Source organism: Phytophthora parasitica, assembly GCF_000247585.1.
Source record: "Phytophthora parasitica INRA-310 unplaced genomic scaffold supercont2.6, whole genome shotgun sequence".
Lineage (NCBI taxonomy): Eukaryota > Oomycota > Peronosporomycetes > Peronosporales > Peronosporaceae > Phytophthora > Phytophthora nicotianae.
Window position 1 is genome coordinate 1,548,255 of NW_008648992.1, and position 23,564 is coordinate 1,571,818.

The window sequence follows — 23,564 nt, forward strand, 5'->3', positions numbered from 1 at the left end:
CCATTCGTCATGTTCAGGTCTTCCTTGGCGTCTCAACGAGCTCTTTTAGAATGACGTTAAATTGCCCGTTTCCAACAAAGGCTTACAGTTCTGGTCCTAACGGTACCATGTTACGTCCATAAGTTATGCAGCCGAAAGATTGGTAAAAGTACAGCCTAAAGACAAACCACTGTGTTGACTCAAAGCCGGCCTCATTTACCTGTGAAACGCCGTGCATCCAACAGCATGTGCTCTTATCGTGTGCATGGAAGGTCACAGTCGACTTGATGGCGTTGAATGCACTCAGTTACTACGCGGATGTCCAGCGTAACCAGCTCTTCTGCTCGCGTCTCAAGCTGGGACTTTCGTCAGTACAAGGCTGGGAATATCGAATTGGCGTGACGGGATGCAGCAGCAGACTATTTTCGTCTAGTTTACTGGCATTCTTCACCCAGCGAAACCTCGTTCGTGCAGGGAAGCACCAGTCTCGAAATCTCACGAAACAGGAACTAGCGCTAAAGTGGTCCCACCAACTCATCCCGAGCCGTCCACGAAGCCTCAGCACCCCACTGATCGATTTCGCACCACGATCTCCGTTACTCGAGCTCTTGTCAAACGCTACCATTCTCACTTCCTTCGTGATTATTTTTTTTTCGGGAGCTGGGCGTTTTTGCCTCATTAACACCCCATTTTCGTTGGGGTATACCTCGCTGTTTGTGAAATGGCGGTGGTTTTGGAGCGAGTGCGATTGAGTCAAATCATCGCACTAGTCGGCTACAGCATCTTGTGCTCGTTCTGCCTTCTCTTGCTCATCTATCTGCGCTTGAACCGCCTTGTCGCCTTCAAAGGAGATGCACAAGCTACTCGCAAGGTCATCCTTCCAGCGTTCGAGCCATTGCTGTGGATCCTCGCGATTGTCACTGGAGGCTACTCGATCTTCTTCTGCATCGCACTTCACGTCAAGATGTACACTACCAAGTTCCCGTACCTCGACGGCGAGATTATCTACGCCGGTCGACAATTCGTCTTTGTGCTGGCGCTGGTCTTCCTATGCCAGAAAAGTGTGTCAGTGCCTGCTCTTCGTCGTGCTGTGGCCAAATCTGTACTGCTCGCTTCATACACGATACCGGTCGTGTGGCTACTTAACCGCTTTGCACCTGATAAGACGACGGTCTTCTTCTTTGTGAGGCTCTTGTTCCGCCCGACGATACTGATTTTCGTGGTCTACTTGTGCTTTATCAACCCCCCGGCAGGTCGAGCTAGCCCGTTGTCCCTGCGTGTTCACGGCGCGTACATTACCACATACCACATACTGATGATCATCAACATTCTTATTCAAAACTACTACCCAGACTCCGCTAGAGCCGCGGCTACATCTTACATGGTGCTAATCTGGGGCTCGTTGAGTCCGCTCTTCATTTGGAGTTTACTACGTGCAGATACTGAATATTGGAGAGGAATGGGTCAACGAGCGTGTGCTTTACAGCAAGCAGGTCGCCAATCCGGACTCGCACAATTGGATGAGACTATCTCGTCCAACAGAATTCATCTCCTAATCGAGATGCACAAGGATTTCGTAATTGACTTCGCGCATCTCGAATTAAGACGAAAAATCGGTGCCGGGTCGAGTGCCGCCGTGTTCAGTGGACGACTGCAACAACGTAAGCCGGTAGCTGTGAAGGTTTACACTCCGTTTCGATTCACAGAGGAAGTGGTCGCTGAATTCTCACACGAGGCAGCGCTCTGTGCGTCACTTTCCCATCCGAACATCGTCAAGTTCTATGGGATGTGTGTATGCCCTCCTACTATTTGCCTGGTGTCGGAGCTTTGTCAAGGTTCATTGGAAGACATTTTGTACGCCCAAACCAAGTCACGCAGTCGTCGTCGCGTCACACGACACCTTTTTGACCTTAATGCTGAGTTGGAAGACACAGTGGTTCTTGATCGACAGCAAATGCTGCTCAAGATTGCCTATATGCTAGACTGCTCGCGAGCTTTAGCTCACGTCCATAGCTTCACTCCGCCGTTCTTACACCGTGACATCAAACCTGCTAACTTCCTTGTGGATAAGGAAAATAACGTCAAACTTACAGATTTTGGCGACTCACGACGTCTACCACGAGAAATACCGGGCAAATCTGATGAACCTCAGACGTCAGTTGGAACTGTAGCGTCCAGTGACTCTCCCGGTCCTAGCAGGAGTATACCAGCTCCTCCACAGATCAAAATGACCGTCACTGGCACTGTGAGTTACATGGCACCCGAGATGATCGGGTGTCGTACAGGTTTAGCGAGCTACGGTGAAGCTGCCGACGTCTACTCCTTAGCCATCACATTTTGGGATATCTTGTATCCCGACCGAGAAAAATACCCCGTCACGAACCCCATGCTCGTGTTTGAAGGTGTGCTTAATGGTTGTCGGCCACCGCTTGAAGACATGGATCCAAGTAACCCAGACGAGATTTTTCCTTCTAAACTGCGCGAAATCATCACTCGTTCATGGCACAGAGACCCAAATGTCCGACCAACTATGCCACAAGTTGTTCGCACGCTTGAAAGCATCCAAGAAGAACTGCTATCAGTGCTCGCTCAAGATCTAAGTGACGACTTTGAGAGATCGAGCGTCGGCTGTCGTATGCTCCCCTCTGAAAAATGCTTCACGGGTGCGTTTTTGATCGAGCGGATGGAAGATCTGGCGGTCGCGGACTCGAAAGGCGAGGGCTTGCGACTTGGTCGTGCACTGATGGACGCTGGCTTCTTGCACCATATTCGTCATGAACAAGGATTCGAGAACAGCGACGCTGTGTACTTTTTCGACGATGGCAACATCAACTTCTGCCAGCCGCTGGCTATGCTCGAAGAAACCACAGGCACCGAGTCAGACGACGAGCCTTTTGTCCAGCAAACCCGAAAGGCTACGACTTTTACAAGTCCCAAGTCCAAGTGCTCCGGACGCTCCGGTTTGTTTTCACATTTGGCAAGCACATTTTCTAGCGGCGGTCACCACTCATCGGGTAGTAGTGGCACTGAAGCAGCAGAAGTCAATACCTGTGCTTGTCGATTACGCGGCCAAAGACACAACGTACTGTCGAGAACTGGAAGCGATAGTCAACACCGACATCGTCAACGGGCATGGCGTAAGAGTCCACTCCGACATCATTCTACGGGAACTAGTAGTTGTAGCAGCAATCGAAGCAGTGCGGGCTTCCTGGCTTCTCCTACGAGGTGGAAACGCAAGAAATCCAAGCACCAGAAAGAAAACTCCCTTACACACAAGCTCCTAGACGAAGCAAAAGAGCACGCGATCGATATTGACGATGAAGAAGTGAAGGAATCACCGACACTCGCTCGACCAGCGGCCTGAGCAATGTAAAGTATACAGATTAGAATGAAGTGAGTTACTAAGTAAATGAACCTGATAGCCACTGTTCAGGTGTCCTTATTTCGAGTAGAACGACAGCTCCGTCTCGTTTCGAGTCACCTCGCCAAACGCATTCTCTGCGGCAGCCTCGTTGAATAGGATGAAGTCGCGGTCTTTACCCCCGTCCATCTTAAACAGTGGACCGACAGAAATGAGGTCTCCACCGCTGAACCGAGTGCGAGTCTTCTTGACAGATAGTCGCTGAATGCTCTCCGCAAGCTTGGAAGAGAGAACTGTGGCTGAGGTGCACCGTTTGGGGACTGGACGTGATAAATCATCGGCTTCAGGCACTGACGGTTTAGTTTCCTTCGTTTCCTTGGCGGGTTGGTAGATCTCCACATTCGGTAATTCTTCGTCGAAGAAAGTCTTGTACAGCTCCAAGCTCTCAGCAGGAACGGAAGCCTCTCCAGTCTTCAAGAGTTTCTTCAGATCCAAGGACCCTTCAAACATCCTGCAACAGCAGCCGCAAGACAGGTTAGATATGAGGTAAACTACACGTGTCTGCCTTCATTTAAACGTACTTTCGGTCTTCAGGCTCGGTTATAAGTTTCTTTGAAACCAAGACTCGAGCCTTCACGCTTTGCTCCAGTCCGGAATACGGACCAGCTTGGAGTTTGAACGTAGCACCAGCACGCACTTGAGCCTCACGAAGACTCCGAGCATCATCAGGACTGATGCGATTATCGCGCATGTATGCCTCAAAGTATTTCTTCACAATCTCATTGTCTGTTTCCCATATCTGCGGTGAATCCTTCCCGAGCACATATCTGCAACAACAGTAGATTAATACACGTCGTACAACTGTAAATCAAAGCAGTCCTTGTATCGTACTGTTGGTAAATAGGATCAGGTGTAGGTGTAGAACAATCGCCGACGAATTTGCGACGCCTGTCACAGTAAAAAAAAATGAGCTAATAACTTGAGTATCGATTCCAAAGCAGCAGAACGTACCCTCTGCTTCGCACATAGTCGTCAATGCTGATTTGGTCATCTTTGCGCTTCACAACAGCCTTCAGTGTCGCAGAGCCGTGTCCTCCATACTTATTGATTGCCTCCGCTAAAGCGGATCGAGAAGCCCGACGCGATTCAGATCCACTGATACTCGTATAATCCTCCTGGTGGCCACTCCTGTGCTCACGTCCACTATCGCGAGATCTGCGAGTAGACGGAGGCGGGTGTCCAACTTCTTCTCCGATATCAGGAGCGCTCATACTGCGGTACGATCGATTCCCTTTCTTTGTTTGTCCTCGCCGAGCTGACTCATAGTCCGAGAGGTTTTCCTCGTCAACACGAGCTAATCCAGATATGGACGAAGACGACGGAGCAGACGTTAGGTGTGCTACAACAGCACTCTCAGACCGACGCTTGTCCTTCTCATTCACCTCGTCCGAGATTTCCATTGGAAGCATGAATTTGTACCCAAGCACTTTGTCAAAAGTTGTGAGTTCTTCTGGATGATACATGTGCAGAAAATCATCCGAACATGGTGACCGAGGCGACGCTTTCCGGTTTCCAGCTCCAGTTTGCTTTGCAGCTTCAGTAGTCGAACCAGCGTAGATATTGTTTTTGCTTCCCTTTCGAACAATCTGGTCACACACACAGTTCACCTTCTCCTCCATAGGTGGCTGGCAATACTTCGGCCGTTCAAATGTTTCCAAAGGTTCCTTCCACCAGTCATCCAGTACCCTCCTGCACTCGCGAATGTAAGCATCGCGCTTCGCTTGATCTCGAACGGTCAATACCATGGCGCGCTCAGTCGTAGGTTCATTGTCGTCGCTGTCATCGGTGCCATCATCCAAGATTTCCGACGATGAGCAGCATGACAACTGCATGGGTCGGATCCCATAGATATCACCGAATGCTTTGCGCTTATTCTCAGCATGGAAAGCGATATTACGCCGCACATTTTCACAAGCAGCCATGCCATTTCGCACCTCAAAATTGTGCAGATAGTAGTCAGAATCCAGCTCCCACAATGGAGGTGAGTCCTCGGTAGGCACGAAATGGCCGAGAAAAATGTTGATTGCATCCTGCTTTGCCGTATCGGTGAATGAGTTGCTGTAGTACCGCCGAATTGATGTGAGGAGTTCGCGGTGCTTCACGTTTTCCCGTGCGGCGCTGTTCTTCACGTTTTTGTGAGCTTCCGACCCACCGTATTGCATCGAGATTGCATCGCCCATGAGAGAATACAGTTTCATCAACACCAGAACCAGCTGCGATCGACTCTCCAAGAGAGGCGTGTTCTTGATACCCATCACATAAAGTTGTTGACCCAGTGCTCGCATTCCAACGCTAAACTGGCTGACGTTCGTGCGATCTAGACAGTCGATACAGTTCGTTCGGAGGATTCCTCGTTGTTCAAGCCAGTCGCCAGAGTTTCTTGTGATAGTTGGAGACGGTGGCGACTCCATTGACGCTAACTCGTCACTGTTTTCTCCCTTTTGTTGAAGGTTACTTGACGTGATGAATGCATCCCACGGCTCCGATGGGGGGCTCGAGAAGAACGTTTGAGCTGTCCGTCTATTGCCGTTCTGGCTAATCTGTCGCTTAGGGGCACTGCAAAAGAACCCTGTCTGCGTGAGGGCCCAAACTGCCACTTTATCCAGTGAATGCAGCACGTTTAGGCCTTTCTGCTTGGGACCTGATAGTCGCGAGTAATCCAAAGCCACATAACGCACACGATGCTTTGGTGGCATGAAGCTGTTGAGGTATTCCACTGCGTTCATGTATTCGTTGCCGACGATGACTTCGCGTTCTTTCTTCTCCGACTGCTTGACGAGGTTGAGCGCTACAATAGGCGAGCCATAGCGTGAGAACAGGTCCGCAAAGTGCTTTTGAGTCGCAGTGTACGTTGGATCAACACGGTTCAGCACAATAGGCGGCTTCGGCAGCGTAGCGGACGTCTCTTGGGACCAAAACACTGGAATGGATCCACGATGCTGCACAAACGAGCTGAATTTGCCAGGCCCCATGCTCTCGTCTTCGATGATCTGCTCCGTTTCGACATCGTTTGCCGCCTTGCCTGTATCAGCTACACCACGTTTCAAGTATCGTGTGCCGGCAAAGTGACGCGAGCGACGAGCGAGCAGCACGATGCTCACGAGACGTCCAAACACGGAGCATTTACGCTGCTCGTAACAGCCGAGCACTAGCGGAACGACTAGATCGGCTGCTGCTCCACCACTCAAGAAACTCCGCAGCTCCTGGGTCAAATAGTAGTTCCAGGTGAACATCTCCGCTGGCTCTGAGTGTTCCGTAGTCATATTGTGCTGCAACGTGTGCGTGATGTCATACGAGTAACTGAAGTAGAAATCCTTGGTGAGATCCAAGAAGTGGAAGAGACCAAGGTATCGCGCTTCAGCTTCTTCCTCTGGACTGGGGTTAAACCATCGATTGAGTCGAGTCCACGCGCTTTGGTCTTCTTCTGGGGGACTCACATTGAGCTGTTGTGTAGCCGAAATGCCATAGATTGAGTTTCCTCCGATATTGCCAATCTTTCGTCGCTGCGTGACAAAAATGAAGTAATACCCACGCAAAAATCGGATACATCCCACAATTGCTACGGCCGTGAACGCTCGCACAAGGTTTCCCGTGCCTCGCACCCTCGCCAGCTCTGCCAACGCTTGCAACTGTGCTTCCATCTGCTCCCAGTCATAGATCCTCTTATCCTCCTTCAGCACTTCTTGTAGCTTCTTGGGTCGGTCCACCATCCGATCCAGTTCAAGCATCCGGAACCGCGAATAGTGGCGATCTGAGCACACGACGTAGTACGTCGACGGCGTCTCGTAGATGGTGAAGCGTTCGAATAGCGTCTCACACGTGGCCAGCGCCGGTTTGCGTCGTCTCAGCGTCGGTCGTCCACTCAATGTCGCGTTTGCGGCCGCATTAGCTGCTAAGGTCAAATTCAGACTCAACTGCGACGATGGACGACGCATGTGCTTGGGTCTTGTCGTTGGCTCTGATATAGGTGACGTCACTAGTGAAATCTGAGGTTTTACACCGCGTTCCAGGTCTCTTTTCACTGCAATCAACGTCGTCATCCTATAATAAAAATCATTAGCATAGTCTTCGCGATAACGTTTTTTGTGTAATTACGAAGCCTACCACCAATCCACGTCGTGGCTGGATTCATGGGACGAGAACGTCTCCTTTTTGCCTCGGTTGATAGTTAACTCGATGCAGTCGCGGCCGTCACTGCGGACGTGCGCGAGCTCACAGTCCTTGACGGGGATGGAGGCGATGCGGCTACGACCGTCCGGGTCCAGCGCCACCAGCAGCTCGCCACGCTCCACTGCGAGCTCGCACCACACGAGACTCCATTCCCCCGGCTTGTTGCGGTTGAAGAGCCGCGGCGTGCGGCGGTAAAGCGGCCCCGAGACGTTCATGGAGATCTGATACTCGAATGCGGCAGAAAAAGCCTGGTGGGTGGAATAGTTTAATGATATTGGATAGGATTTAATGACGCGTCGACGTCATATGGATACATTTACTTGGGGCAGCAGCTCGTTGAACACGGACTGCACGTAGTCTCCGAGCACGTCGAAGCAGTCGGATACATGTAGTTCCTGTAACGGAGACACGGGAGGCTCGAGCAATTGATAGGCGAATGTGACGAGGATCTCGGTCGTGAGCCAGCAGCACCAGGAAAAGTGAAGAGACTTGAGGGCACGAGACTTGGCGAGTTGCTGCAATAATGCAGCGCCCTGTTCACCTGCTGCAGCGTCGAAGCAGTCAACGATCTTAAGATGTTCGAGATATGGATGCACCGTCGTCAACTGTGTGAGGAAGCGGCTGGATAACCCAAGACACGACACGAGACTCAGCGACAGCAGCCGAACTTCCTCTTGAGTCTGCACAATGTCGACGTCTTCCACGTCCAAATCTTCCCACGACTCGGCCTCCGTCTCGATCAATTGACCAGATGTAAACTGCCATGCCATGCGGTGATCCACCTCCACCTCATCGAACAACGGGGCCAACGACTTCTCGTCTCGGACAAAGCCGATGGTGAGATGCTCAGTAGGCTGCAGTAGCAACAGCTTCACATTGCCGTCACTCATGGTCTTGAACGCAGTCGTCAGTTCTGCCAGTCTGGATACCATCCACGGCTCGAAGGAGGCAAAAAACGCCTGTGTGAACTCGCACGAAGAGCTGTACAGGTCAAATGACCGTGCGATCTCGTAGATACACCTGTAATACATCGCCAAAAACCACCAATTGTCGGCTACTCAATCAGCCACCTCTTCCGTCCACAAAGATAGTCCCTTACCGCTCTTGTAGCGACGAAAACTCATGCACTGCCGACGTTTTCTGCAGCTCTGAGGCGATGGACAGCGCCCCCTCGCGCTTGATCCGCTCAATGTGGTCGTCCTTGAGACGTGCATTGGTCCAAGCCGTCAGCACGTCCACACGCACTCTGCGACGCATGGAATTGTCAGTCTCGGCGCGTCTCAGCTGGTCAGCCAGCTTGCACTGCGCTTGCCTGCTCTGCGCATTCTTGCGAGTAACCTTGGCTACCTCCTGCTGCCAGTGACGCAGCAGCACGAACCTGCCATACAATAAACCTCTCAGCTACATGCTGCAACACGCAGGTGCAGAACGTCTCTTACCGCTCCTTCTTCGAGCCGTAGCCGCCGCACTGTCGCCCCTTCCGGTTGCGCCCCATGCTAATCGGAAGTGATGATGACCAAAGACGCGATCGTATCGTAGCACGTCAGATTAGTGCAAGGTCTAGTTGAAGTGTTCGTGACGATAAAAATATGCCGACGAGCTCGCTTCTGCTAGTCTTGAAGCATTTCTGTATTGATTATCACCATTTACAATGGAGCTGGAGCAGTCTAGAGACTTGGAGTCGAGTTCGGGGCATCGAGACTCGATGACGTTGTTGTGTGAGGCTTCCAGACTCAAGATTCCATTCAATCCGTCAGCTGGTGAAGTGCATAGTCGAGAACGAGGATCCCCATGGCGAGTCAAAGCAGAGGAGGAGATTGCTGCATTGAATGTACAGGCGAAAGAGGATCAGCAAGAGAAGCGTCGATGGGGGCTCGCTAAACAGGTTCAGGACGGCCTTATGCACAACTTCAACATTAACTACGGCGTTGCGGAGCTCGCGACGGTGATCAAAGGAGGAATGACGCTGAAGAACGATCCGCCAGCTCGAGAACTGACCCCACACGAGGTTATTCAGGTTCAGTTCCTAGCTGCAGCGGAGAAGTACGACCTTAAGCAGATTGTGTTGCTACTGGATAAATTCCCAAAGGGTCGAGCCGGTAAACGACAATAATGCAGACGAAATGAACTCCTATTATTTCCTATGACCATTGCACATCGACATCTTCGACAGCCATATCCTTCTCTTCATACAGCTCTATGAGCTCTTCAATAGGACCTTGGAAAATAGGTCCGACCATGTGGTCATCTGCGCCATCTTTACGGTGTTCGGGCGCGTCTTCTTGCTCCATTCGCCATAGTTCGTATTGATGTGGCATCCTGAACATCGTCCGGCGGTCATTCAGAATATTCTCCAGTGATGTATCCAATAGATGCTTTATCCGTAGCGACGTCCGCTTCTCCTGCTCGTCGTACGGGAATTGTTCCGCAGAGTTATCGTCGTCTTTAACCTCCTGAGGCAGTTTGGCCAGCTCGGTGATGTAATCTTCCCACGCAGCTTTCACAGTCTTGAAAAATTCACTTTCGGCTGTATGTACTTGATCTCCTATTTCGTAGTCTACACGATGCAGCCACTGACTTTTCATCGGGTGAGCCATGTCCTCGCTCAAATGGTGAGCGCCAACCCATTTCCGACCGAGCCGCAGACGTACGACACGGATTTCGCCTGTTAGAAAACCCTCGCGACGAATACCAATGTGGAGAGTGACGTTGAATACTTGATCCACCTTGACGCGCCACGACGTTGGTGGCTGCCACACTGTCCATCGCCATTTGTTCAGCAGGAAATCAGTCACCTCGGGGCTCTGCAGCTCGAGCACGTGAGCTACTTTGTTCCAAGATGGCACGTCCAGAAGCTCCGGCCCGCAGTTGTACACTTCGTAATCCCGTTTGCTCACTTGCACCTTGCGAACACTGAGCGAATACGAGTCAGTGCGTTTGCGCTTCCTATTAAAGAATTCCTCCAATATCATCCACGCACTCTTTCGTGTCAATGTCGAATGCCTCGGCGATGGATGTGGTGGAAATGCTCTTGACAAACCACAGCTTTGACGCCACTTCGATGTGGTCGGCTAGCAGATTAATGCGTCGCACAACTTGCTCCTCCACCACTCGATTTACACGCGAGATCACGCGCTGGTCGACTACGGCGTACCATCTCTCAGCGACGCGAATGACACGAACGAGCCCGACGTGTGCTATTACAGCGGCGGCTCGGCCGTGTTCAAACGCTGCATGCGAGGTACGACGAAGCGTCTCAATGCGTTGTACCCCCACAGCGGAGCCCATGGCTGCGCAGTAATAAAGCGCGAAAAGCTGCCAAAGATAGCGGAGACCACTTCAACTTCGTCATGTCAAAATGGCTACACTTTTCAAAAAGTTGGAGATCATCTCTGCCGCTGACTCTGTGACGCATGAAGAAGCAGAATTCCGGTTCTTCTTTGCGGAATCTTGAAAGGTTCAATCTGGCGTCTGGCTCGTCAACAATGACCCCGTCTTGCCAAGACTCTTGAAGCGATTGACGATCCGGTGATCGCTTCGGTTCGGTGGGAACCGCCTCATCTTGATCAAATCGCCTGCGCAAATTGCGGCATGTCGCGCTAAAGTTTGCACTGTCGACCTTGAGCTTTCTGTACGACGTTGAACCGAGTGATTTCTACAAAACCCGGCTAAGACGATGACTACAGTGTAGGTTTCAAACACTATTGGTTTCTGTATGCTGATAGAAGTAACGGTGTTCGTAATGAGACGTCGTCTCAACTGCAATTATTAACGTGAAGCCGGACTCCGCCTACTGGAGAAAGAGAGCACTACATCCCAAATTTTAATTGCCTATGCTACTGGATAATCGTTTGTTTCAGCAGCGTTTCGACCATTGCCATCGGCTCCTGCCCTTTGCTGCAATGAACATCTCATAACCGTCTCTTCCACGCCAAAATGCCAGCCGAAGCATCACTCCGTCAAAATTGCTAAACCTGCAATATTTAATACATTCAATTGGGCACCGTCCAATACTGAGATTTCCTTGCGCACAAACCAGAAGCAGTCGAGAAGGCGACAAGGAGAACGGCCGACGCCACCTGCAGCCCAGCTTACGCACGCGGGATCTCAGTCACCGTATTACACTAATCCCAACACCAGGAAACGCTAACGTACCGCCATGTCGAACTGGGGGCTGCGGCTGAACCCGTTCAGCAAGAGCTACTCGCAGCTCGAGATGGACCAGATGCGGTTCGTTCACCAGGCTTACTGCGAGGCAATGGAAGTGAGTGAAGAGGACCTCCCCACCGCACTCCGGATGGACGATAACTTCTACCCGCTACACAACCCCACCATCTCGGACTTTGACGAGAACTCGTACCTCCGTAAGATGCAGGACGTCGTAGGTCTACTGCGCAACCCCGCAGAGGCAATTATCTCGAGCATCTGCGCCTACCAGCGTGAGCGCTACGACCGTACTTTCACCTTCTCGGGATACCTTAACGACCCACGTACACTATTGCTCGAGGAATTCAAGGATTGGGCCATGCGCACACTCGCACCAGCCACGTGCACTACAGAATCGATTCTCATTGAGGTGCGACGCAGACACAGCTACGTACTGAGACTGCAGCACGGACAGCAAGGTCTGTTCCACTCTGGAACGGGCGAGCGATCGCTGCTCGGTACACTCAAGGACGTGAGGAATGTCATTGAGACCCGAGTGCTCCCTACTATTGAGACGGAGCGCGCTCACTCGTCCGCTAGAGAGCAGCTACACACACTGGAAGCTAGAGGCACAGACGGACTCATGCACGGCGTGCAGTTCCTTTTCTACGTACTGCGAAACACGCCCAATACACCGGCAGACTGCACGATCAGCAACTTGCAGAGTCAACAACATGCAGGCATGAAAGACGCCATGGGCAGCAAGTCAGGACAGATGCTCGAAGTGCTGCTCACGACACCATCCTTCAAGTACGTGTAGTGTGTTGTTTTATTGCAAACATAACAGGTAACTAACGTGCCAGTGGTTGTATGTTACAGAGAGCTTTTCCCACAGAATCAGGCCGCCATCTCCCCCCAGGATTCGCTGCCGTCGCTGCTATTAACGAACGAGGAAGAGGAAGAAATGACCAAGACAGCAGTGTTCTGCGATACCGATGCCAAGCCACAGGTACCGACAGTGTTGACACGCCAGCTGCGTCGCAACTCGAACCCGAACGAGGTGGCGATTACTCCGTCCGACTTTCTACAGCAGAGCAACTCCGGCGTTGTGACACTTCGCAAAGAGGTTCGAGAGGAGACTTTTGACGCGTTCACCAAGTTGCACGGCTTGTTGAAGCTGCTGGCTGATCTGCTGGTGTCGTGCCGTAAAGCTCGACAGCTCGCTGGTCCCGGTGGAGATTTGCTCGTGTATGGGCCTGGTGGAGAGGAAGTTCGTCGTTTGATGCAATCACTGGAGGCTGTACAGACAGAGATCAGTAAGGAAGTGAGTCAGCTGACGCGCATTGGTGTCCGTGAGCTGGATCGCCTCAAACCCAACCAGGAGAAAGCCTGGCGTTGGAGTTTTAGCAAAGTTTTGCCGCTTGAAGGCTACTTGGCCCGTGATTTTGGCGCGTGTGTGGAACCTATTCAGCGCATGTATGCGAGCGCTGACCCACTGCACGTGCAAAAGATGTACAAACAATTCAAACAGGCCACAGGTTTGTGGGTGGAGGAGAACAACTCCATCTGCAGGTATGTTACGGCAGCGTTAGGTGGAGGCTTCATTGAAGATGGAGCTCACAAGTACAAACAATTAGAAAATGGCGAGGAGGAGCCAGAGGGTCATGCGAAGATCGAGCTATTGGAGGATGAAACTCCGTCAGATATGAGCAACGCGCTTGTTGTAGCAGGATCCGGTCAGAACAGCAAGAGCCAGAAAGTATCGTCTTCGCAACAGGAGGGTCGGATCATGCTGTTGGAAGATGAGGGCTCAGAAAATGATCCTAACGCCGAGAATCAGCTCGTGGTGGCCAACCGAGCTGTAGTTCAAGCACCAAAGAAACAGTCGAGCACGGATAGCGGCTCGTTCTTCTCGTCGCTTGTGTCGTGGGGCGTGGGTGCGAAGTCGCGGTCGACAATAAACGAAGATGGCAGCAGCCCAGTGAATTCGGAGACAGACGAAGACGATGAGGTTGAAAAGGGTCCATCGTCGTCCACGTCGTCGAAAGAGGCCGCGGATATCGCTGCTGCTCAGGGTGGCGTGCTGGACACTCTACTGCTTGTTCGTCAATCGATCCAGCGTATCGGTCAGTTGTCGTGGGGCGTCCGGACCTCGTTCCATACTTCGTCTATTGATGAGGGCGATTTTGACGCGTTCATCGTGTTGTGCTCCATTTACGAGACTTGTGGCGTCCCGTGCTCCAGTGACTTGCTGCTCCGTGTGAGACTACACCGTACACGTCTATCTCAGCTGCTGAAGAAGCACATCCAGTCAATCCTGAACTGCGTCGTGGTGCTGCAGCGTCGGATTGTGGACGAAGAGAAGAGTATTCCGGGCATGACGCTAGTATACCGTCGCTTGAGAGCGAACCTCTCTGACTTTGAGAGCGAGATGGACGATCTGCTGATCAAGTTCAAACAGGTGATGGTGGAGTGCTCCAAAATGAAAGCGGGCATTCTGGCCATGCCGCTGTCGCAGCAGCGCGAGTCAAACGACGTTATTGGCATGGGCGCTTATGCGTACAACTCGATCAATGCACTTGCGTCCAGTTTTGGTCCCGCTTCCGTCCCGTCCGAAGCCATCCTCTCGCATGGTGAGTACATGACACAGTTGAGGTCGCAGCTGGATCTGCATTGGAACAGTATCTCGCACCTCTTCCAGAGTCTTCAGGGCACGGTGGAGGCTGTCACTACCGTTGATGACCGTCTAAGGGTACGTTGTAACAGAATTTTGCCGTAGTTAAGTAAAGTGGCAGGATGATCGCTGACTTTCTTGTTGCTGATTCAGGGATACGCGAAGTTCCCAGACATCACAGTGCCACCGCAGCAGCTGGATTACATTTTTGAGGTACGTTCTTGCTGCTGATTGCTTGAGATGATGTGGTTGCTAACTCTTCGGCGATGTTTGGTTGACAGTTCAATTACGATGGCTTCTTCCGCCAGACGACAAAGGACTTGGAGGTTTTGCTCACTTCGTTCGACACACCGAAGTAGGGAAAGCTTAAATCCTCCTGGTTGGGCCTCAGCTCGACAGTTTATCAGCTGAATACCTGGCGATGTGATGTCAGTCGTTAGTCCTGCTTGTTTCTCGATCCCGCTGTTTATTACTATAAGACTCTCACAACGATTCATACACATGCATTTTCGCATTCTAGAAAACTGTGTTGTTATTATATTAGAGCACGTCCAAAAAGTCGCTAGCAGGAGGCGGTACTGCTGCCGTCGCAGTCGTTGCTATAGCAGCAGTAGACTGTAAATCTGTTGACACAGTTTCAAGTGTCTTCGCCTTGGTAGCCTCCGCCTCTCGCTTTCTCTTCTTTAGTTTGGATGCCTGGTAACTGGAGTCTGCTACTCCCTTCCCCGTTGTAGACTGGGCAACAGTCTTTGCTGTCTTCTGCACCGAATGCACTTTAGACCCTTTTCCTTCTCTGTACGCAGCGTGTGTACTGAGCGCAGCGGAGCTATCAACTACTCCACTAATGCTGTCCGTGCCCTTCCCCACTGACAGCGTGACTGTGAGCTTGCGGCGCCCTGTGCCCTCGTTCTTGGTCGTGTTATAAATGTCCACCTGGTCGAAGCTAGGCTCACCCGCCATGCTGGCGTAGAAGCAGGAGTTGGAGAAGAGATGCTCGGTCTCGGTGTAGGGCTTAATCTTTTTGGGGTTCGCGTCCTTGCGCGGCTGCTTCGAGTCGATAAAGCCGTCCCATCCACGGATAATGTTGCCGTGTGGCGTCTCCTCCAAGTACACGGCTTCTTCCTCCTCAATCTGCGTCTGCAGCGCAAGGACGGTCTCGTGAGCGCGTCGCTGCGCTTCATACAGCGCCAACATCTCGTCAGACACCGCCATTTTAAAACGTACGCGATTAAAGAGGGGAGATATGCCTTAAGGGAGGATAATATTTGGAAGCCCTAAATTTTTTGAAAGATTTTGATATTCCAGATCAACATGGCTACATTGTGCCTTACACTACATCCTCATCGTTATCGTGTTTCTTCGCGATCTCAGCTAACGTCGGAGAATTAGGCGAGGATAGTCTGGGGCTGTGCTCCGGCTCTTGATGCTCGATGCAATTTCTGGTGCTGGTTGCGATTGGCTCGCCCGATTCTTGTTGCTGGTCTCGCGGACGGCCGCCAAAGAGTGGCTTCAAGTATTTCTCATCAATGCGTTCCCAAACACCATGAATACCACTGATATTGCGGCGAGAAACTGAACGATCAATGGGATGGAAAGAAGTGTCGGCATCATGTTCATCGTCATCATCCAGCAAACGTTCGTGGGCACCCTCACTGTTGAGCAAATAACGCGATTCCGTTAGAGCTTTTACAAAGCATTGCCCACAAACAAATTATAGTAGACATCAGCGTACTCATCGAACTCTCGCTCCTGCTTCTGCGTAGCTGTTAAGCCAAAGTAGCGAAGCACTGGGCTTGTACCCATCCCAAACACCTACAGTATTCAAATATACGCCCCTTGTGTTAGACAAATCAGTGATTGAATCGCTCGTGACACTTACCAGAGTCGTAAACATGACGGTAAAAAGCGTCGTGCTCTGGATGACACTTGCATGCACTCGGTTGGGCGTGTATACGTTCAATGCTAGTGCAAAAGCAATAGCTCCGCGAAGCCCAGCAAACCAAATGACCACCATGTGACTCCATGGGATCTTGTTGTCTTCGGAACGACCAAAGTTCGCAAGCATACACATCGGGAATGTGTTCAACATGCGGCCTACGAGGCATGCGATCAAGTTGGCGAGAATAAATCCCCAGTCCCACGTAAAATACCCCGAGTACGCTACCACACTCATGCCCATGTAGACGAAGACGAAGTTCTCTGCCAGGAATGATGAAGTCGTCAGTAGATGCCTCAGAGCCGTCGCACTCTCGTCTGCGATATTGTACAAGTGGTAGTGGCTCATTAGCACGCCCGAAAAGAACAGCGCCACGATCCCGCTCATTCCAACGAGATCAGCGATCACATAACTCAAGTATGCTGACAGCAGCACAATTGAGATCTCGTACGAGGGATACTGTTGCAGCACGGGGTCGGCTTGCTTGAGCAAAAACGCTGACGTGAAGCACACGATTGCTGCCAGGCCAACTGAACCGAGGCCGATGCCGAACACCTCGATAATAATGAGGCCCGCGTTATTCAACGTGACATCAGCTATACCACTTCGAATAAGGCCCTGAAACAGCGTGAACGACACGATGGCTGCAGATAAAATACGCCAACATAGTTAGCTACAAAATCATGAAGTAATTTGCACATTAAACTCACCAACGCCGTCATTCAGCATGCTTTCACCGAAGACAAGATTGAAGAGAAGCGGAGGCACACCATTCTTCTTAAACACCGACAGCGTGGCGACCGGATCCACTGCTGAGATTAGAGCGCCGTAAAGATATGCCTCTGCAGCTGTCAGCTTGGTGATAAGTCCCATGTCTCCAATCCAAAGCAACATACCACCCGTGATGAATGTGGCAATTAATGTCCCCACAATAGCCAGCAGCATAATTGCATTAAAGTTGGAGAAGAATCCCTGGTAGAGAAAAAAAAGTAACAAACAACATCGTGGTGAGCCACAGCTTTGTTTCGGCTTCAGTATCAACTATGTCTTACTGTTTTCTTCATATTGAATCCAGCTTCCAGGATAATAGGTGGCAGCAATCTACACACCACGAACACCACAATTAGTCCCTGTCATTTTTTGGATATACCCATTCGCCTACTCACGCGTAAAAAAGCACCTCCGGGTCCATGCCATTGTTCAGTGATTCCTGTAACACAAGACGCGGTCTTCATCAGTTTATAAGCCATACAAAAGTATTTATGCATCCATTAACCCACCATCGGATAGAAGATCAGTATGCCGACGCCAAACTGCTCAGAAAGAAATAACAGTCTAAAGATCAGACAAATCCCCACCTCGCCCGCTTTCTCTATTGACCCACCAATACACCGAAAAAGATGGCAACAGCTGACTCGGAGATCAGCATCGGGTGCTGCGACCGGTCCATGCGGTAGGCTACCAGCACCAGCACGAGCTGCAGACTAGCAATAATGCAGAGCTCCAACCGCGTCCACTCCGCCCTGCCCTGCTCCTGCTCGGCTGCAGCTCCTGACCCCGTAACACCACGCGCCGCGTCCAGCACGGCATTTCCAGTTGCCGACGCGGAGAACTCTGGCTCCCAATTGTCCACCATGACTGCCCGACCTCTTCTCTAGTCGTCCTGAAAGCGAATGACGGCGGATCAGACGCGGACATGTTTGTGTCATTCTAATTGGGACACCCAACAAGTTCTCGTTTAAATACGATTAAATGACTTGATATTTGTAAGGTTTATTTTGTGTACCTGGTACCATCTCAAAAATGGGTTTCTTGGTAGTCTCTAACGGTCCGTCTAATTGGTTTATACATGTGCAGGCCACCGCGCCTTCAGGTCCTCAAGGTCTGCTCGAGTATCGACGCCAGGCAAGGTCGAATCGACTTGCACCAACTGGATCCGATAACCTGCCGAAAGCACACGAAGCTGCTCGAGATCTTCAGATTCTTCAAGATCCGATGGAGGAAGCGTCGGGAACTCCAGCAAGAAATCCTTGCGGAACGCGTACATTCCAACGTGACGCAGATATGACGTCGTTTCAGGCGAAAACTTGCCGCTCTTGGAGTGCGGAATCATTGCTCGCGAGAAGTAGAGCGCATTGCTGAACATGTCACCCCACAAGCCCGTTAGTCCCAGACTTGCTCACAGGGTAAACCACAATTAAATCAACGCACCTATTACGGTCGGCAACACACTTGACAATATCTCGACTGCGGGCGTCTTGCTCGCTAAATATCGGTGTAGCCAGCGTGCTCATGACGCTATCGGGTCCAGCGCCACGCAAGGCCTTGATGCACAGATCAATGTGTTTTGGGTTCACGCCTGGCTCGTCGCCCTGAATGTTCACCACAATGTCATACTCGCTCAGTTCCTTGGGGTCCATAATATGCAGCGCTTGCACGATACGATCCGTGCCCGTGTTGCAGGCTCCAGTGAGCACCGTATCGCCACCAACGCCTTGTATGACCCGCAACACGCGCTCGCTATCACTTGCCACCACCACTTTCGACAGGAACTTCGACCCCACTGCTGCTGAGTAAGTGTGTTCGATCATGGACTTGCCGAAGAACTCGGCCAACGGCTTCCCAGGGAAGCGCGTTGAGCCCAAGCGCGCTGGGATCACACCCAGCGCCTTCATGGTTGCTCCGACAGTGATTTTGTGCAAATCCGAGACTAAAATAAGTCGTTACATTTTGGACCAAATAATAGACGAGGCAAAACGTTAATTGCTACTAGCAACTAGCTCCTTCTAGCTAGCATGCAGCTAGAGGAGGGCCTGCGCAAACGCGATGAACACGACGAGGGCAAGGACCGGCACTCGGCCACCCCCCGCAGCAGTAGCGGGTGGAGCTCGGCGTTCCATGGCGCCACCAACTACGAGCACTGGGTGAAACTCATCGCGCTGGGCTCACTTGGCGTCTGGATGATCTTTGTGCTCTTCTTCTGGCACACCGGCGTCGCCCCCGCACCAGTTGCGAAACAAACAGCGGCGAAAACCAAGAATATTAATGCGGAACCCTCGATTCTTGGTGGATTCCCCGAAGAAACCAGCTTCATTGTGTTCGGAGACTTCGGCACGGGTGACGAGAACCAGCGAAGAGTGGCTTTGGCGCTTGAGAACTTCACGGCAACGATGGACCCTCCCCCGACGTTTGTATTATCGACTGGAGACCAGATTTATGAACATGGGTGAGTATGGTGAATAGTGCTGATCTTCGATGAGAGGTATTAATGTTGTTTGTGCTGCTACGTATGTGAAGAATTGAATCGGTAAACGATCCGTTGTTGTCGACACGCTTTGAGAAGGTATGCAGCTGGCATGAGATCTGGATGGGTAACTGGAGCTGATCGAGATGCCTTGCCACAGATGTATACGAGCCCTAAGCTGCAGATACCGTGGTATGTCGCGATTGGAAACCACGACTGCGAAGGATCGATCGACGCAATGCTTCAATATGCCGAAAAGAAGGACTCGCTGTGGTATATGCCACGCCGATACTACTCGATTGATCGCCCTGTGGCACCAAAGACGATTTTGCGTCTTGTCGTCATTGATGCCTGTGATTTGGTCTGTGGTCGGGAGCCTCGTGACGTCCGTTGCACTGACAGGATGAATGAGCAGTCCTCAGTGAAGACCAGGCAGTCACAGTACGAGTGGATCGAGCGAACGTTGAGTGCTGGCAAGCCGTCGGGTGTGGAGCAAATGTGGACAATTGTCATGGGCCATTGGGGCGTATATAGTTTCGCTGGTAACGCTGATACGCCTGAGTTGATTGACATGCTGGACCCAATGCTGAAGAAGTACAAGGTGCACGCATACTTTAACGGCCACGACCACTCCATGCAGCACGTCCGTAAGGTGGACAATGACGGCTTGGTCCGCAACTACTTCGTATCTGGTGCTGGTGGCTATCGAATCCACACGCTCCAGCCGAAAGCTCGCGCAAATCCGGACTTGGTGCACGCGGCCTTGACACATGGCTTCATGTCCGTGCACATGACACGGACACGCTTCCGTGTTCAACTTGTAGACGATACTGGCGAAATCCTCTATACGACCGACGTGCGATATGATTAATATGTACATGCAAGACAACTGCCACCAGTTAAGTTAGAAAAACCAACGCTGAGATAGATAAAACTGAGTACGTGTTTCCAGATTACTGTGTGTGTCTGCTGCCGCCCTGTCGCCTCCATCTCCACTCATCGTCTGTTCTAATTACATTGCCGTACCCTTCTCTTTGTTTCCTATAGTGGGCGGATCCAAGAGCCTCCCAAACGACGTCTACGCGTCCTTCTTGAGCGAGTGCCAGCTGAACTCCTTAGCCTTGACGAGCTGCAGCACGAGCTGATCCTCCTTGCGTTTGGTCTTGATATCCGAGATCTCATCGTAGAGCTTGGACATTACGAGGAGACGTGTCTTGCCTTCGTAGTTCTTGATCTTGACCGTAAGACTCGTGGCCGTCCAGTCAATGAGCGTGTCCTCCTCCTTGTGCGCACCAATACCCGGAAGCTTCAGGTACAGAGACACGCGCTTATTACCGTCAGCCCATGCGTAGTTAGTGATAGCTTCCGTCACCTCGGCGGGTTGAGCTTCGGCTAGCGACTGCGTCTTGAGCAGGCGAGGTGCGGCCTTGCCATCCCACTCGTGGATCTCCACGTTCTCACGCTTCTTGTGCGCGTAATAATAGCTGTTGGTGCCCTTGGTCTTGATGTTGGAGTGCAATGCGGAAACCTCCTCCGCAGACGGAGTCGACTCGGCGGCGGTGTTCTCCATTCTTGGCTATCCTTATACGTGGTGTGGAAAAAGCGGAATGAGAGTACGCAGCATAAACATAAGTTTCTAGAAAATCGAATTTAACCTTTTCGTACAACCGATTAAGTACGATAGTCTACTGAGTTTTTAACCTTTGCGTTAAGAACCGATGTTTTAACGCGCAGAAAAAGGCGCGCTCTGAATTCAAAGTTTCAAATGTTTCTCAATAAAAACCTCATGTGTTTAATGACCTCCAAAATAGAATATGATGATACATCTATAGTCTTTTCTGTAGAATAGCCTCCATTTACAAACGGCAAAGTTAGTGAGTGGATACTTCTATGGAAGATAAGGTGCTCACAAACATTTGTCTTGCCAGTCTACTTACTTCACAGCAGTCAAACTGTACCATGGCGAGTCCCAGCGCGGAAGTGCGGCGCCTTGAGCGTGTGTCGTCGTCCTCTCTGCTGGCAAGCCCTCCCTCAAGTCGCGGAAACTCGCGCAAACGCTCCCACAATGCGTCCGAATCAGATCCCCACAAGCTGTTGAGCAGTCACAAGAACGGCGCCTCCAGCGCCAAGAAAAGCAGGACTGACCCCTCTAGCAGCTCTAGCTGCAGCGCTAGCAACAACAAGAGCGTCAGTAGTAGTGTGATCACTCCCTACTGACCTACTACAATAGCTAAACGTGCTTATTTCCTGTGTTTGTGTCTCCAGACGTCGGACCGCTTCATCCCGACGCGCAGCGCCATGAATCTGGACCTGGTACAGTGCAACTCGCCCGATACAGCGGCGGCCATCGAGGCGGCCACTAATAGGAACAAGAACAGTCCTAGTCGATCAGGAGGAGGATCACCATCCAGCAACGCCGCTGAAGATGAAGAGAAGCAGATTTACAAAAAGAGACTGGCCAGCGCGTTGCTGGGCAAAGAAGACGACTCAAACCACAAAATCCTGAAATTCACAAAGGCCAAACCGGCAGTAGCGCCTCCCGACTCGTTCAAGTCTACGCTGCAGGCCAGATTCTCTCACAACAAGGTGAGTGTGGTGCCCGCGGCTGCAGCAAAGAAACTAAATCGCCACGTCCCCTCGGCGCCGATCAAAGTACTGGATGCGCCTGAGTTGATGAACGATTACTACCTCAATTTATTGTCGTGGGGGTCCAACAACATCCTGGCGGTGGCACTGGGTCAGTGCGTGTACCTCTGGAATGCAGTTTCTGGCGAGATTAGTGAACTCATGGGCCTGGATGGAGATGAGTATGTGAGTTCGGTTCAGTGGAGTGACGCGGCTGGTGGTTCATCACATTTGGCTATTGGAACGAGTGAGTCTGTGGTTCAATTGTGGGACGTCGCTGCCTCACGTCAACTGCGAACGATGAACGGGCATTCGTCGCGTGTAGGCGCGTTGGCTTGGAACAGCTACGTCTTATCATCGGGATCTCGTGACAGTACCATCATCCACCACGATGTCCGTGCACGACAGCATCAGTTGTCGACGTTGACGAGTCATGAGCAGGAAGTGTGCGGACTGCAGTGGTCTCCTGACGGCACGATGCTGGCGTCTGGCGGCAATGACAACGCTTTGTGTCTGTGGAAGGCAGGAAGCATTGGAACGAGTCGCAGTATGCAAGCGCCCGCGCACCGACTGGAGCAACACACTGCAGCTGTGAAGGCGATCGCGTGGTGCCCGTGGGAGCGCAATTTGCTTGCCACTGGCGGAGGTACTGCTGATCGCACGATCAAATTTTGGAATACAACGAACGGAGCCATGTTGAATTCTGTCGACACAGGCTCGCAGGTGTGCTCACTACTCTGGTCTAACACAGAGAAGGAGCTGCTGTCGTCGCACGGATACTCGCAGAATGAGTTGTGTTTGTGGAAATACCCGAGCATGACCAAGGTGAAGGAGCTCACAGGCCACACTTCTCGTGTGCTGCACTTGGCAGCGTCGCCTGATGGTGAGACGGTTGTTTCCGGTGCAGCCGATGAAACACTGCGATTTTGGAAAGTATTCGGTCCCAACCGTAAAGCACGGAAGGCTGGCTCAACCACGGCTGAGCTGACCAGTTCGTCGCTGTCGAGCGTCATGAGCATCCGATAAGGCACCGCCTATTACTCTTCAATGACGCTGTCACGATAGTTTGTGCTTTGTGCTAAAACTCCGGATTGGATTCAACGCCAGCAGTATGGTAGGCTCTGCTTGAAGACGCATTGTACGTTCTCATCCTAATGTTGTTTGTGCTGTGATGACGTCGCTTAAGCTTAATTCGCTGGTGTAAAGTGGATGGATTCCCTTGACAGCATGAAGTAACAGGCTCGTATATTAGAAGATGAGATTCGATGAGCGTGACGAAAGTGTCGGAGAAAACGGATGCTGGCGATATTCTAATGAAGTTTGTGCTTGTCTAATCATGCTACCTGTACGATCTCATGTCATCTTTTGC

At 51.4% G+C, this 23,564-nt stretch overlaps 11 protein-coding genes across 20 annotated transcripts; 5 read left to right on the plus strand and 6 right to left on the minus strand.

Annotated features, from left to right (window-relative positions):
• The first annotated feature begins 132 nt into the window (after positions 1 to 132).
• On the plus strand, positions 133 to 3,428 carry PPTG_04195 (TKL protein kinase). Its single transcript, XM_008898056.1, has one exon. The coding sequence runs from the start codon at positions 701 to 703 to the stop codon at positions 3,341 to 3,343; it is 2,643 nt and encodes an 880-aa protein (XP_008896304.1). The 5' UTR covers positions 133 to 700; the 3' UTR covers positions 3,344 to 3,428.
• On the minus strand, positions 2,959 to 9,065 carry PPTG_21586 (hypothetical protein; the record flags this gene model as incomplete). Of its 3 annotated transcripts, XM_008898396.1 has the most annotated exons (9): positions 2,959 to 3,851; positions 3,922 to 4,167; positions 4,232 to 4,288; positions 4,352 to 7,441; positions 7,505 to 7,818; positions 7,891 to 8,590; positions 8,670 to 8,816; positions 8,883 to 8,948; positions 9,010 to 9,065. In XM_008898396.1, 9 exons carry the CDS (start codon positions 9,063 to 9,065, stop codon positions 3,419 to 3,421), a joined length of 5,109 nt encoding a protein of 1,702 aa, XP_008896644.1. In that variant the 3' UTR covers positions 2,959 to 3,418. The 3 variants fall into 3 exon arrangements, with proteins under 3 accessions (XP_008896644.1, XP_008896645.1, XP_008896646.1); XM_008898397.1 differs by having other exon boundaries at positions 3,922 to 4,288; XM_008898398.1 differs by having other exon boundaries at positions 4,232 to 7,441.
• Positions 9,066 to 9,221: 156 nt separating this feature from the next.
• Positions 9,222 to 9,715, plus strand: PPTG_04198 (hypothetical protein; the record flags this gene model as incomplete). The annotated part of the gene is made up of 1 exon (XM_008898057.1): positions 9,222 to 9,715. The coding sequence occupies one exon, from the start codon at positions 9,222 to 9,224 to the stop codon at positions 9,681 to 9,683; it is 462 nt and encodes a 153-aa protein (XP_008896305.1). The 3' UTR covers positions 9,684 to 9,715.
• PPTG_04199 lies at positions 9,624 to 11,212 on the minus strand. Of its 2 annotated transcripts, XM_008898058.1 has the most exons (2): positions 10,551 to 11,212; positions 9,624 to 10,483 (listed from the first exon to the last, which is right to left on the minus strand). In XM_008898058.1, the coding sequence occupies exons 1-2, from the start codon at positions 10,856 to 10,858 to the stop codon at positions 9,712 to 9,714; spliced, it is 1,080 nt and encodes a 359-aa protein (XP_008896306.1). In that variant the 5' UTR covers positions 10,859 to 11,212; the 3' UTR covers positions 9,624 to 9,711. The 2 variants fall into 2 exon arrangements, with proteins under 2 accessions (XP_008896306.1, XP_008896307.1); XM_008898059.1 differs by having other exon boundaries at positions 9,624 to 11,212.
• A 371-nt stretch (positions 11,213 to 11,583) lies between these two features.
• On the plus strand, positions 11,584 to 14,914 carry PPTG_04200 (hypothetical protein). The gene is made up of 4 exons (XM_008898060.1): positions 11,584 to 12,526; positions 12,596 to 14,468; positions 14,544 to 14,603; positions 14,672 to 14,914. Exons 1-4 carry the CDS (start codon positions 11,730 to 11,732, stop codon positions 14,747 to 14,749), a joined length of 2,808 nt encoding a protein of 935 aa, XP_008896308.1. The 5' UTR covers positions 11,584 to 11,729; the 3' UTR covers positions 14,750 to 14,914.
• PPTG_04201 (hypothetical protein) lies at positions 14,893 to 15,631 on the minus strand. The gene has a single exon (XM_008898061.1). The coding sequence runs from the start codon at positions 15,600 to 15,602 to the stop codon at positions 14,931 to 14,933; it is 672 nt and encodes a 223-aa protein (XP_008896309.1). The 5' UTR covers positions 15,603 to 15,631; the 3' UTR covers positions 14,893 to 14,930.
• On the minus strand, positions 15,625 to 18,012 carry PPTG_04202 (sodium/hydrogen exchanger 3). Of its 5 annotated transcripts, XM_008898062.1 has the most exons (8): positions 17,711 to 18,012; positions 17,607 to 17,639; positions 17,493 to 17,536; positions 17,379 to 17,427; positions 17,037 to 17,298; positions 16,270 to 16,970; positions 16,123 to 16,202; positions 15,625 to 16,042 (listed from the first exon to the last, which is right to left on the minus strand). In XM_008898062.1, the coding sequence occupies exons 1-8, from the start codon at positions 17,960 to 17,962 to the stop codon at positions 15,718 to 15,720; spliced, it is 1,746 nt and encodes a 581-aa protein (XP_008896310.1). In that variant the 5' UTR covers positions 17,963 to 18,012; the 3' UTR covers positions 15,625 to 15,717. The 5 variants fall into 5 exon arrangements, with proteins under 5 accessions (XP_008896310.1, XP_008896312.1, XP_008896311.1 ...); XM_008898064.1 differs by having other exon boundaries at positions 15,625 to 16,202; XM_008898063.1 differs by having other exon boundaries at positions 16,123 to 16,970.
• A 57-nt stretch (positions 18,013 to 18,069) lies between these two features.
• Positions 18,070 to 19,027, minus strand: PPTG_04203 (3-deoxy-D-manno-octulosonate cytidylyltransferase). Its single transcript, XM_008898067.1, has 2 exons — positions 18,538 to 19,027; positions 18,070 to 18,464 (listed from the first exon to the last, which is right to left on the minus strand). The coding sequence occupies exons 1-2, from the start codon at positions 18,999 to 19,001 to the stop codon at positions 18,170 to 18,172; spliced, it is 759 nt and encodes a 252-aa protein (XP_008896315.1). The 5' UTR covers positions 19,002 to 19,027; the 3' UTR covers positions 18,070 to 18,169.
• A 50-nt stretch (positions 19,028 to 19,077) lies between these two features.
• On the plus strand, positions 19,078 to 20,524 carry PPTG_04204 (hypothetical protein). The gene is made up of 3 exons (XM_008898068.1): positions 19,078 to 19,552; positions 19,624 to 19,669; positions 19,731 to 20,524. Exons 1-3 carry the CDS (start codon positions 19,122 to 19,124, stop codon positions 20,439 to 20,441), a joined length of 1,188 nt encoding a protein of 395 aa, XP_008896316.1. The 5' UTR covers positions 19,078 to 19,121; the 3' UTR covers positions 20,442 to 20,524.
• Positions 20,423 to 21,171, minus strand: PPTG_04205 (hypothetical protein). The gene has a single exon (XM_008898069.1). The coding sequence runs from the start codon at positions 21,138 to 21,140 to the stop codon at positions 20,649 to 20,651; it is 492 nt and encodes a 163-aa protein (XP_008896317.1). The 5' UTR covers positions 21,141 to 21,171; the 3' UTR covers positions 20,423 to 20,648.
• A 306-nt stretch (positions 21,172 to 21,477) lies between these two features.
• Positions 21,478 to 23,536, plus strand: PPTG_04206 (hypothetical protein). Of its 3 annotated transcripts, XM_008898072.1 has the most exons (3): positions 21,478 to 21,757; positions 21,836 to 23,309; positions 23,382 to 23,536. In XM_008898072.1, the coding sequence occupies exons 1-2, from the start codon at positions 21,530 to 21,532 to the stop codon at positions 23,219 to 23,221; spliced, it is 1,614 nt and encodes a 537-aa protein (XP_008896320.1). In that variant the 5' UTR covers positions 21,478 to 21,529; the 3' UTR covers positions 23,222 to 23,309; positions 23,382 to 23,536. The 3 variants fall into 3 exon arrangements, with proteins under 3 accessions (XP_008896320.1, XP_008896319.1, XP_008896318.1); XM_008898071.1 differs by having other exon boundaries at positions 21,478 to 23,309; XM_008898070.1 differs by having other exon boundaries at positions 21,836 to 23,536.
• The last annotated feature ends 28 nt before the right edge of the window (positions 23,537 to 23,564 follow it).